A 13,563-nucleotide genomic window follows, 5' to 3' on the forward strand; every position below is an offset into this window, starting at 1 on the left:
CTGAACAGTCCCTCGTCTAGATGCTGTCTCTCTGGGCTTCCTCATCAAAGTTCTGTATGAGTGGAGCTGCACGGTGTGTGGTCTTTTGTGGCCGGTGCAGCATTTTCAGAGCTCATCCACGTTGGAGCGTATGGCAGTGCTCCGTTCCTTTTTGTGACCACATAATATTCCACTGGGCTTTCCAGGTGGCTCAGCGGTAGAAGAATCTTGCCAGCAGTGCAGGAGCTGCAGGAGACGTGGGCCTGATCCCTGGGTTGGGAAGGTCCCCTAGAAGAGGAAATGACAACCTATTCCAGTGTTCTTGCCTGGAGAATCCCATGGACAGAGGAGCCTGGCGGGCTACAGTCCATGGGGTCGCAAACAGTCGGATATGACCCCAGTGATTTCCCGCACAACGCACGCACAGTACTCCATTATGTAGACAGATCACATTTAATGTATCCATCCGTCTATCCATCCATCCATCAGTGGGCATTCGGGTTGCTCTGCTTTTTGATGAACGAACGAAAAGCAGACTGCTGCTGTGAACGTTTTGTGTGGAAGGTTCTGGATGGACATATATTTAATCTCTCTTGGTGTATAGTAAGACTGGGATTGTTGAGACCTGTGATGACTCCACGATTAGCCAGACTGTTTCCCTAAGAGAATGCACCATGTGATGTGCCCACCAGCAGCGTCTAGCCTGCTGGTCCCACATCTTGGCTTCAGAATTGAAAAGGGCCGAGTCAGACTTGCTCCTCATGCCCGCCCCCGCCCCCATCCCCCTTCCTCCGGTTCTTTCTGCTGGGAACTCACGAGCAGAAGTGTAGGAGAGATTTCCCCAGTGGTCCAGTGGTTGAGAATCTGCCTTTCATTGCAGGGGACGTGGGTTCAGTCCCTGGTTGGGGAACTAAGATCCCACATACTGTGGAGGAGCTAAGCCACCGCTTGAGCATGAAGGAGGCGCAGGCAGCAGGCCTTCACTTGGGGCAGGGCACCTTTTGCCAGGACGGGTCCTGCCCCCGCGGCAGCCCCGGGCCTCCGCGTGCTGTCAGAGGCGCTTGCAGCCGGTGGGTCGTTCTCCTCAGGCTGGCTCTGCTTCTCTGACCCCCTCACCACCTCGCCTCATGCTTTGCGGCAGAGCCTTGATCCCCTCCATAGCGGGTGTGCAAGTGTGCAAGTGATGGGTGTGGCCTGCCTTCCTCAGGAGGCAGGTTCGGATGGTCACACGCGGGCTGTAGCTTCCTCCCACCCACCACATCATGGTGGAGGCATCCTTGTGGGCCATAGTCCGCTGTCACCGAGGAGAGGGGGGCCGAGGTCACAGGGCCCTGGGGCCTCCCCCAAGGCACTCTCCTCGTTGGTTCCTGGGGCTGCCATACTCTGGCTGATGGAAGCAGCAGATGGCTCCTTCACGGCTCAGGAGTCTAGATGGAGGTGGAGGTGTTGGCAGAGCCCCTTCCAAGGGTTTCTGTTACCTCTCTCGTAGCTTCTCAGAGCCACCGGCGTTCCTTGGCTGTTGAACACGTTTCCCATCTCCGCCTCCATCGTCACACAACCATCTTCTGGTTTGTGTGTGTGTACCCGTGTGTGTGTGTGAGACCCTTCTCCTCCTCTAATCAAGACTCCACGTTGGATTAGGGCCCATCCTATAGGACAAAGGTCCATCTTGTCAAAGCTATGGTTTTTCTAGTAGTCATATACCGATGTGAGAGTTGGACCATAAAGAAGGCTGAGCGCCAAAGAATTGATGCTTTTGAACTGTGATGCTGGAGAAGACTCTTGAGAGTCCCTTAGACAGCAAGGAGATCAAACCAGTCCATCCTAAAGGACATCAGTCTTGAATATTCATGAATATTGAATATTCATTGGAAGGACTATTCTTTGGCCACCTGATGCGAAGAGCCAACTCATTGGAAAAGACCCTGATGCTGGGAAAGATTGAGGGCAAGAGGAGAAGGGGAAGACAGAGGATGAGATGATTGGGTGGCGTCATTGACTCAGTGAACATGAATATGAGCAAACTCCAGGAAGGAGATAGCAAAGGCCAGGAAAGCCTGCTGTGCTGCAGTCCGTGGATTGCAAAGAGCTGGACATGACTTAACGAGTGAACAACAGCAGCCACACCCAGGTGCTTTCATCTCAAGATCCTTCACGAATTTTGCCAGCTGCAAGACCCTGTTTCTAGATAAGAACACATTCTGAGGTTCTAGGTGGACATGAATTTCGATGGACCTGCAAACCAGTGCAGTCTCTTTTCCACATGAGTCTAGAAATTTCTGGAGAAGATTACGTTCCTGACTTGTGTTCTGAATTTGTGTGTTAAACGAGTTTTGCCTTTGGATTCAGAAGTGATGGTGATGATGGTGGGAGTGGGGGGTGTTAGTGGTGGCGAGAGTGGTTGTTGACAGGGAGAAGGGAAGAATGGAAGGAAATACTGAGAGAACCTGGGAATTTTAGAGGGCAGGTCTCTAGGAAGAAACACTCTGGAGGATGGGGCCATGGGGCATGGGACTCCTGTGACCTCAGTCAGCCCTCCTGGAGCTTCTTTACCACGGAAGGTCAGGCTTAGTTCTCAAATGCAGAGCTGATGATACCATACAGTCTTACCCAGGTTCTGAAGAATAAGGTACTCACCAAATTTAGAATCCCATATGAGATCGCACGGTCTCTGCCAGCATACCAGTTCTCTCTTGCCACTCTGCCTTGCCTTTAACTAGCACGTGAGTCACCTTGCTGGGACTTGATTTTTTCATCTGCATAATGGGGATAATGGGCAGTCGGATTTGTGAATGCCCACCCACTGTGAGCATTCTAGTGTCCTCTGGGGGCTCTCCTTCAAGCTTGGGGTTCCCTCAGACAGGAGAGCGTCTGCAGAGAGGCCCTGTGCTTGGGAAGTGGAGATGTCTCATATTTTTCACCAAGGGGAATCTGAACTCTTTTTAGGAACATGGTTATGCCAAGAGCTGACTTAATTTCCTGGGCCTCTTTTGCACCAGTTTCAGACTCTCCTGAGCTATTTTCTGCCTTTCCGTGCTTCTATTAGGACCACAAATTTTAATGAAAGCATTTGTTGTTTGTTGTTGTTTCGTTGTTTTCTTGGGTGACAGTTAATATCTTGGGCCAGTGCTGGTGGAGTTAAATTTCCCCTTCAATCTCATCGGAAAAAGATTCTAACAGCCCCACCCTCTGCTCTGAGTACACACACACACACACACACACACACACACACACACACACACACACACACACACACCTGCTTTATTAGATTTTATAAAAATACAACCAGTGGCTCCACTCCGAGTGACCATTTCAGATGGAAACACATATTTCAAAAGAGTTTTTGAAACTTAAAAAAAAAGTCAGTTCTCTGGCTAGAGGCAGGAAGGTGGAGTGTCCTTTGCAGCCCTAGTTAGCAGCTGGCTTTGGCCAGTTCGTATGTGTAAACAGCAATTTTCCAAACTGGAATGGATGCTGGGGTTTTCTTTGTTGAGCCAAGAGGTGCGTGGAGAGCAGTGGTATTTAGTTAAATTATGGGTCTTGATGCAAAACTTTGCAGCAGTGATTTGTGAGAGCCTGAACCCTCCCAACCCCCTTTCTGTGCTACACACACACACACACACACACACACACACACACACACACACGCACGCACGCACGCACGCACGCACGCACGCACGCGCACACAACACTTCCCAGAACGTGGCCCTGGACTGTAAGAGGAGGCATCTGTTGGGGGAGGGGCTGTCCCCAAGGCTGCAGGGCTCTCGCTCTGGGTGGATATCTCATGTCTCCCAGAGTGAAAAGCATTCACATGCCTGAAGTGTTTCCCTCAGCCCTTCCGCCAAAAGTGCCAAGGCAAGGATGTTTCAGATGCGTCTCCTGGAGGGTTCCAGGCTGAGCTCTGTCTTGTGCAGATGAGTGGCTCTCGCCATCAGGGTGCGCTGTGTGTGTCAGTGTGAAGGCTGTGGGTCGGGAAACAAGTGCCCGAAGCGCCGGGCACAGGGAGGAAGCACGGTGGGTCCCTCCTCTGCGCAGAGGACTTTTCTAATGGATTTATTTTAATTGGAGGCTAATTAGTTTACAATATTGTAGTGTTTTTTGCCATGCATTGACATGAATCAGCCACGGGTGTACACGTGTTCCCCATCCTGAACCCCCCCCTCTCGCCTCCCTCCCCATCCCATCCCTCAGGGTCGTCCCAGTGCACCAGCCCTGAGCACCCTGTCTCATGCATCGAACCTGGACTGGTGATCTATTTCACATATGATAATATACATGTTTCAATGCTATTCTCTCAAATCATCCCACCCTCTCCCTCTCCCACGGAGTCCAAAAGACTGTTCTATACATCTGTGTCTCTTTTGCTGTCTTGCATACAGGGTTATCGTTACCATCTTTCTAAATTCCATATATATGTGTTAGTATACTGTATTGGTGCTTTTCTTTCTGGCTTACTTCACTCTGTATCATAGGCTCCAGTTTCATCCACCTCATCAGAACTGATTCAAATGTATTCTTTTTAATGGCTGAGTAATACTCCATTGTGTATATGTACCACAGCTTTCTTATCCATTCATCTGCTGATGGACATCTAGGTTGCTTCCATGTGCTGGCTATTATAAACAGTGCTGCGATGAACATTGGGGTACATGTGTCTCTTTCAGTTCTGGTTTCCTCGGTGGGTATGCCCAGCAGTGGGATTGCTGGGTCATAAGGCAGTTCTATTTCCAGTTTTTTTAAGGAATCTCCACACTGTTCTCCGTAGTGGCTCTACTAGTTTGCATTCCCACCAACAGTGTAAGAGGGCTCCCTTTTGCAGAGAGGACTTTTAATAATACCAAGGACTAGAGAGTCGGGGGCCACCGAGTCACCAGGCCTGCTCACTGTTTCCAAAGTCAGAAGAGGGTTAAAAATCTGGGGGTGCTGCGTGGTTCCTGGGGTAAATAGAAGCCAAGACTCAAGGATGGGGAATAGAGAGGTACCCCACCAAGGCATGTACACACACACACACATGCGCGCAAGAACACACTCACATAGACGTGAAACCTGGACAGTACTGATGGGGATTTGAGGACCTTCATTCTTAAGAGTGCCCGGAGATGCTGGATGCCATGTCTGCACCCTGCCCTCTTCCTGCTGTCCTCAGCAGTCATGGAGGTGGGAGGGAAATGGGAGAGCGTGTGATTCCAGCATCCTCCGCTGCCCTCTGCGTCCCTCTCCAGAGTGCAGATCGTGGAGCAGTGAGCAGCCCGTGTGGCAGTGATACCCCCAGAACTGACAAAATGAAGCATTCCCGTTTCCCGCAGCGCCCCTGGTGGGATGGGTCACCTGCGGAGCTCCCTGCCACCGCCACGCTCCCTTCTCCTGAAGCCTTGACATCGGCGAGCGGCTGACCAAGCATTGCCCATCTTCCCACTGGCCTCTTCACATTTGGAAGGTTTTGATTAAATCTGTCTCCTTTCAGTGTTTGTTGAGTGGGACCCATCTCCGCAGCTGAACTGGTTCCTGGAGAGGATGTTTTAGTCACTTGAACACTTTGGCGCATTGTCTGGGGCCTGGAATTTCTCATCCTTGTTTTAAAAATAAAGTATTTTAAAGACTGTTTTGGGACCGTGTAGATTTATAACTGGGTGTCTTCCCCAGTGTACAGGGCTCTGCCCTGGCAGGTTTATGGCCGTAGGGCAACTGTAGAGGGTGTTGGAGGGGACCTTCTTGTCTCACCAGCTACTGGGGAATGAACGTGCTGTTGACTTCTGTTATTTAGAATGAACACATGTTGGTCGTGTAAATCTCTGCGTCCATGTGAACGACTGGAATAGAAATAGGGCCAGCTGTCTACACCCACCTGGCTCTACACCATGTCTGAATGAGACCACGGGGTTCGTTTTACGAAATGTCTCTCCAGAGTCGCTTTAAGTTGAGAACTCCACGAATGCATGTTTGTAGATCACATTAGTGTTTCTTTATAGATATTTAATTGCTTTGCTGGAGCTAAAAAAAAAGGGAATGAAAAATATAAAATGAAACTGTTGGGCGTCTTTGCCAATCTGAAACCACGTGGAGATGCTGGAAAGCGCTTTTGAAATGATAGTAGAAGAGAATGGGGCAACAAGGGTTGATTTATCAAAGTGTTGGATAAAAGATTTCTTTTTACTGCACGTTTGTTCCGAGCTTGAAGGATGGATTTAGTAACTGACTTTGGATTCAGGTACAGTGACCAGTGACCATGTATTTAGCATCTCTGAGGTGTCCCAGTGGACACTTTGGCATATGTTATTTCATTTTACAGGAATCTTGTGTGGTAGGCTCATTATTAAATCTCCATTTTCAAGTGGATTAAACTCCATATTTTATTAGAATGTAAGTTCCAGCACCTTGCTCGTAGTATTATCTGCTGAACGAATGCATTAGGACAGTTAGGTTTGTAGAATTTGGCGATTAGTGAGTATAGGGAGAGATTTAAGTGAGGTGAAGGCCTGGTGGAGCTTTACTGGGAAGGTGACCCCCCCGAGGGACTGATGGATAAGCAGGGAGACAAGGAAGAAAAGGAACGAGGAGCTCGGTAAGCTGCCTGCCCGTTAGCCAGAGGGGCTCAGTGGTGTGGACACCGGTGGGATCTTCATAGAATGTCCTCATGTACAGTAGCTCATCTAATCTCTTGTTCATCTGAAAAAGATGAAAAAAATAGTAAAGGACGATTTTAAACACACGTGCTGACCACTGCCTGGTGGTCCCCAGCAGTGAGACATACGAGAGTCGTCAGGCCATGCGTCCCCGAGACAGTGGAGGACGTCCGCTCCAGGGGTGTCCAGGTCGGGCTCGGTCCGTGGGCTTCGGTGGCCTGGGTCCCGTCTGGGAGCCACTGAGCTGAAGTGTGAGGGCCCAGGGTTAGGGAGCCACCCCGTCGGGGCCGCCCAGCCCGCAGATCTGGGAGGGTTCAGGGTTAGTTGGGAGCTCTGGTAGAGGACCGCCGTGCATCGCCCAGAACCCAGCCCGGGGGGTGCTGTCCGTGGTCCCACTCAGACTGGGGCACAGAAGCCAGGTCCCCAGCGCCTTTCACACTCCTTAGCACGGTGTGTCTTGACGGCTGTGACCTCAGGCGTCGCTCTGCTGACTCTCGACTGTTGGTTGGGGTTGTTGGTTCCTTGTCTCCGCAGATGTATCTGGAGACTAGGTAATAAGTGGTCCAGGCAGCCACGCCCCCCAGACTCGGGGGTCCTGCATTGACTTTTCATACACGTGAGTGACGTGGTGGGTGGATTTTCTTTTAATGTTCTCAGATTCCTCTCATCGATTTGGTTTTGGATTTCAATCTTGGTTTTCTTTGTATGTTCTCATCAAACATTTTTCCCCCCAGCTTGATGGAAGTATAATTGAGAAATAAAATGATGAGTTACTTAAAGTGCACAATGTGACGATTTAAAAAAAAATGCTTTTATTTGTTTGTTTAATGTTTGGCTGTGCTGGGTCTCCGTTGTTGCGTAGGCTTCTCTCTAGTTGCAGAGAGCAGGGGCTCCCGTGGAGCTGTGGAGCTCGGGCTTCTCACTGTGGAGGCTTCTCTTGTTGCAGAGCACACCTCCAGGACGCTCGGGCCGCAGAAGTTGCAAGCCCCAGGCTCTAGAGCGCAGGATCAATCGTTACGGCGCACGGGCTTAGTTGCTCTGCAGCGTGTGGGATCTTCCTGGATCAGGGATTGAACCTGTGTCTCCTGCATTGGCAGGCGGATTCTTTATCACTGAGCCCCCAGGGAAGCCCTCCAGTGTGATGATTTGATGCGTGTGTGTGTATTGTGACAAGAGTCTACCCATTGAGTTAAGATGTTGTGTTTTCATTGTGTGTGACTAAGCTGGGGAGTTCCTGTGTCCACTGAGTTTTACATTTTTTAATTTGATGTTAAAGAGAAACCAACCAAACAAAGCAACCCGCAAACCCACGTAGCCTAACTTAGTTTTCAGAATAAAATTCCTTTTGCTGGTCTTTCACTCTTCCATGTGAGGTTCTTGGTCCCACTCTGAAGAGCTGACATCACTGAACTTCCGCCTCCTTTTGCTTTGGGACTGGTGGGATTTTGAAGGGGGACCATTTCAGAAGTTCATTTGTTTTTGTATCCACCAGACTTCGGGTGTGGGCTTCTGTGCGCCTGGCCCTGTGTTTGCACTGCAGGGCATCCTGAGAGGAGTCAGGAGACAGTCTGGGGGAGGAGGTAAGGAGGGCAGGATTATCACCACTTTAGCACCAAGTGGAAAGTAGCGAGTGTGTGAGAGGCAGAGGGGCACGGCATTAGGGGGCTCAGAAGCGAGAGATGCAGCTTCTGGGTGGGGCAGCCACATAGGTGTTTGGCATTTTGGAGAAGAGCGTTGCATCTTGGGGGTAGTCAGCTTGGCATGGGAGGTACAGGCGTGGAGAGGTCTCCCAAGGAGAACCTGCGTGAAGAGAGGTGGGGAGGCCTGGGGACAAGCTGGGCTTGACTGAGTGTAGGACACGTCAAGGGGAATGGCGAGAAACCCCGAGGGACAGGAGCCCTGGGGGCGGGCGCAGGGGGCTGACCCTCCCAGTGCCTGTCCTGCTGGCGGACACAAGCCAGCACCCAGAATGGCTCCGTGCAGGCAGTCTGCACAGAGTTGTGAATTACGTGTGAGTTTCTTATTGACACATTCTGTGGGTACTTTCTGGGCAGCATGTCTTTGTGCACATAGTTCTCCTTTGTTCGCGTCTCTTCGGTTTAAAATAGCTCTGACGTGTGACTTCACATCACAATGAAGCTGTGTGTTATGGCCAGTGAGGCTTTGAGGTCCACTCTCCATCTGCATGAAACGCCCGCTTTCAGGTTGCGGCCTGAAGGCCTAAGGTATTCCTCGTGACTGTCTCTGGCATCCTGAGACGTCTGAAGGGCCTGCTCTGAGCGGCTGAGATAGTCCTCACATCGCCTTCCTCTCTGGAGAAGTATGTAGAGAGGCTTGTTCAACAGCTCAGTGAGCGTGGCTTCAGATAACCAAGTTAACCCCTGTCTTCCTCTTGTTGTTTCTTGCAGATGGTCACAAGAACAAAGAAAATCTTTGTAGGAGGACTGTCTGCAAACACGGTGGTGGAAGACGTGAAGCAGTATTTCGAGCAGTTTGGCAAGGTAAGTGGCATGTGGGGCTGGGGCAGCCTCCTCTGTCCTTCAAAATGGCTGCTGTGGCCCCTGCCTTTGCCACAACCGTCTCCTCCAGAGCCTTGTCCTTGGACTTGGCTGTCGAGATGTGAATGGGATTCGGCAGGAGCCGAGATGGAAGAGCCTGGCTTGTGGTGGGCACGGAGCCCCATGCGCCGGCAGGAACAGACAGAGCGGGCTTTGAATGCGGTTTCGCCAGCCTTAGCTGATCGTGTGGGGCCTGGGCCAGGAGCTGACGGGGTCAGCGCTGGCTAGGGAAGGGACTGTGAGCTGGAAGTCACAGGGCAGGAGCTCCTGCAGAAGCTGGTCTCTGTGTCAGCACTGGGCTTCGTTCTGGGCCTTTCTGGAGGATGCACTGAGAGAGGAGGCTCCCTGGGGGCTAAGCCCTCCTGCCCTGTCAAATGCCTGAGGAAACCCAGGAAAGATGCTGGGCGTGAACCTGTCAGGATGTCCAGGAGACAGCGGTGCGATCATTCCCTGGGCTGTGCCGGGGGTTTGGGCCCGGAGCGACTCAGGAGGCCCCAGAGGAGTCAGGAAACCGAGTGTGAGAGTGCGTGAGAGTCAGACAGACAGACAGACAGGGTGCATAACCGTGCGTGACTCATTCAGCCCCTTTCTGCTTGGTGGGGAGGCACGGCCTTGGAGGGTGGGTTCTTCCTGAGGGGGACCCGTTCCTCAGGGGACTGTTGCCCCCCGGCCCCCACAGGGTGGCTTGAGGGGCACTGAGCCTTGCTGGCTGTCGTGCCCCCCGCGGGCTCATGTGTTCCAGGAGGCTGGCAGGTGAGTGGGCACGCAGGCCTGCTGCCTCTGTGTCTTTGAGCAGCTGTGGGCCTGGTCCTGGGTCCGCGGGCGCGATGGGCTGCTTCTGCACAGGCCTGTATGGAGTGCCCCCCGCCCTCTGCAGGGCGGGAGTGCAGAGGGCTGCCTGCCCAGGGTCCTGGAAGACACCGTCCTAAGCTCCGTCACTGGTTTCATCCGTGACGCCCGTCACGCGTGCCCTGGGTGGTAGAAAGGCATGACTGCCCACCGGCCGGCCTGAAAGTTCTGTGCTTTCGTTCCTTGCCCGCAGCGATGGCCCGCCGGGAGAGGGCCCATCTCCGGGAGAGGGCTGCCGTGGGCTCCTCTTTGGGGGTGGGCTTTGACTCCTGGTGAGCCTCAAAAGGGGAGCTTTTCCTGTTTCTGGCGTCCATCAGTTCCTGCACGGATGGGAGACCATGCTTCCCAGAACCCAGCCTCCTCCCACCCAGCCTTGCTTTCCGAGCGGCACTCAGCTGCCCTTCGGGTCAGTTATGAAAGGCTCCTTCCCCACGGCACTGTCTGGCATTGCCAGCTGGGGGCTGATTCATTCTGGCGGGATAAAGAATAGCTGAGTGTGCTGATGTCCGTTCTCTCGCTGCTCTTCAGGACTGATTTCGAGTGCCAAGGGGGATGGGTCCATCCCCCAGCCCCGCCCTGCCCAGGGAGAGAGATTGGAAATAATTTAATGAGACACACACTGCTTGCATAATGGAAGGCTCTGGAGTGCCGGCCCTCGTTGCTACCGTTTCCGCCTTTAAAACCAGGCTGGGGGGTAGTGTTTGCAAACACGAAGTGGGATTTCTTTTTCGAGCTGTAACCTGCCTTGGAATCTCATGGGCCAATTTGCGGGTGTCAGGAAAGTTGATGCTGCCCAGATGGGCTGTTAGAATATCCCGAGCAGGCTCGTACTTGCCGCATCTCCACGCATGCCCGGCGCTGGTCTCTCCCTCTCGCTCTGTCTTTCCGATGTCCTTCATTAGCACTTAACGCTGTGACTCAGTCCGTCGGCCAGTGGCAGGAAGCGGCGAACCTGCAGCAGCGGCCGCCCCTGCCCTGGGAACCGCGTCCTCTTGTCTGCAGATGGCCACAGACTGTCTTCCCTGACTTGGCACTCGCCAGGTCTGAAGCCGCTCAGTTAATTTTGCAGTGATATCTGTGGATTCCAGCAGGATGCGTAAACCTACCAAGTGTTTCATCGAAGGGCCAAGGAGGCCTTTGAGCATATCCCAGCCCTCACGCTCCGTATGCTCCTGTGTCAGTAGCCTGGTGCATCAGCGTGCTCTGCGGGGTAACTGAGCCTGTATTCACAGGAGCTTGTTCCTTGTTTGGCTGGTGGCTGGTGTGACGTGTGTTCCCTAGGGTAGGGTCCACTGCCTCTCAGGATTCTGGTATAATTCGCTTGAGTCCAGAAGGATCCCTGAAGGGGAGACCCTACAGCTGGGCCTCAAGGGCCATGAGCCCTGCACCCGTGAAAGGAGTGGCAGTAAATTGACACACTGATTGAGGGAAACGGGAAAACACACGCACACACTTGCGGGAGGTTTGCTCACACACCTGCACACACTCCCCACTGTGTCAGGTTGTTGGGGGCTCTTTGCAGTTGGTTAACTGCACACTGCTGCTGCTGCTGCTGCTGCTAAGTCGCGTCAGTCGTGTCCGACTCTGTGCGACCCCATAGACGGCAGCCCACCAGGCTCCCCTGTCCCTGGGATTCTCCAGGCAAGAACACTGGAGTGGGCTGCCATTTCCTTCTCCAGTGCATGAAAGTGAAAAGTGAAAGTGAAGTCGCTCAGTCGTGTCCGACTCGCAGCGACCTCAGGGACTGCAGCCTACCAGGCTCCTCCGTCCATGGGATTTTCCAGGCAAAAGTACTGGAGTGGGTGCCATTGCCTTCTCCTAACTGCACTTTAGGAAGGTGTAATTTAGTGAATAATTTAGAGAGTGCGTGTTAAGTTTTGGATATGGGCCAGGTCGGGCTTCCCTGGTGGCTCAGATGGTAAAGAATCTGTCTGTAATGCAGGAGACCCAGGTTTGATCCCTGGGTCTGGAAGCTCTCCTGGAGAAGAGAATGGCAGCCCACTCTAGTATGCTTGCTTAGAGAATCCCATAGACAGAGGAGCCTGGCAGGCTATAGTCCATGGGGTTGCAAAGGACTTCCACTTTCTTTCTTCCATGGGCCAGGCCATTGACTTACATTATTATCTCACTTAATTCTTCTCTGGGGTGCTGGCGGGGGCCCTGCCCATTTTGTAGATTGTTAAATAGAGTCTTGGTGGCACTGTATCTTTATCTCAAGGTCACAGCCTCCTGAAAGGTCACAGACTTCCCCTCTAGGCTTGTCTAATAATAGAACCCAAACTTTAGGCCCTGTTTCAACTGCTTACCGACCCATGAGATAGACTTAGGGCAGGGAGGGTGCCCAGGAGAGGCAGAGATGGGAGTCCTCTTCGGGTGCCCAGGGGCAGTGCTGGGGACCTGGGCCTGCAGGGCCTCTTGCTTCCACACAGCGGATTCAGGTGTCCTCAGCAGCCCGTTTGCAGGGGTGGACAGCACAGGTCGGAGGGGGTGAAGTCTCAGCAGAGGTCACCAGGTGGACTGGGCCCTGTAACAGCCAGAGTGCACGCCCTCCTCCTCCCGGTCCGGAACCTCCCGCCCCTGCGCAGCCTCCGCTCAGAGTTTGCCTCCTTCCTTTCGGTTTTCCCTCGTTGTCAGGCCTCTTGGCTCTCGCTCTTCCCGTCTTGCCTGAGGTGGCAGCTGCTCGGCTGTTTATTTCAGGTGGCAATCAGGATGGGGAACGTGGCCGTCCTAGGGCTGAGCTCGGGAGGGCTGAATATGCCATTACTGCAAGCTGAGTGGGTGCAGGACTGCACACCCAGAGCTTGATGTAACTCGAGTTGGAGGCTTGTAACTGCCTTTGGTGCTCTTCTCCCACTTGCTTCCCAGAGATTTACCACCTGGCCCCCAGGTTAAGGGTGTCGCTACTTGTTTGTGTTTAAGATGAGACTGTGCACTTGCGGCATGAGGACTGTGCTGACTTCAGTGCCATTCTCACCCCCTGGGTAGTTATTCTGGCCCCCTCTTTGGAGTCAAGTAAGAAGAGGCACCCCAGACACTCATACCAGGCATGGCCGCATGGGGACGCCACTGCAGCCCCTTAACAGGCCCGTGCTTTCCTGGCCTCAGCTTCTCACCCCAGGGAAGGGCGTGGAAAACTCGTAAAGCATTTTACTTGTAAACTTGTAAATAGTTTTGGCACTGTTACAGCTACCCACTTCTGCTGTACAGAGACTGCAGCTGTAGCCAACACACAAACCATTGCATGGCTTTGTTCCAATAAAAGTTTATTTTTGAAAACAAGTTTGGGGCCCCATTTGGCCCATAGGCCGTGATTTGCCAGCCTCTGTACTCGATTATTCCGAAGGTTGGTTTCAAGCTTGAAAATTGAATGATTTAGAAAGTGTTTAAGTAAACTTACGTAGGTAGATAGATAGATAGGTATCTACGGTATCTATAGACTGTAACCAAGACAAGATGTTATCATTAGTAATGAGCATGATGTATTAATAGTCAACAAATCAGCTGTAACGGTGGTAGAGTTAATTTGTGCACTTCAGGATCCAGGGGCGATG

At 52.5% G+C, this 13,563-nt stretch overlaps 1 protein-coding gene across 4 annotated transcripts in view; it reads left to right on the top strand.

Moving 5' to 3' along the window:
• Window positions 1–13,563, top strand: part of MSI2 (musashi RNA binding protein 2) — a 407,990-nt gene that overhangs the window by 135,875 nt on the left and 258,552 nt on the right. For all 4 annotated transcript variants that reach the window (XM_018064098.1, XM_018064097.1, XM_018064096.1 and 1 more), the window contains exon 6: window positions 9,014–9,106. In XM_018064098.1, coding sequence (XP_017919587.1) covers window positions 9,014–9,106 — 93 coding nt within the window. The remainder of the gene's footprint in view (window positions 1–9,013; window positions 9,107–13,563) is intronic.

Source organism: Capra hircus, chromosome 19 (genome assembly GCF_001704415.2).
Source record: "Capra hircus breed San Clemente chromosome 19, ASM170441v1, whole genome shotgun sequence".
In the NCBI taxonomy this organism is placed as follows: Eukaryota; Metazoa; Chordata; class Mammalia; order Artiodactyla; family Bovidae; genus Capra; species Capra hircus.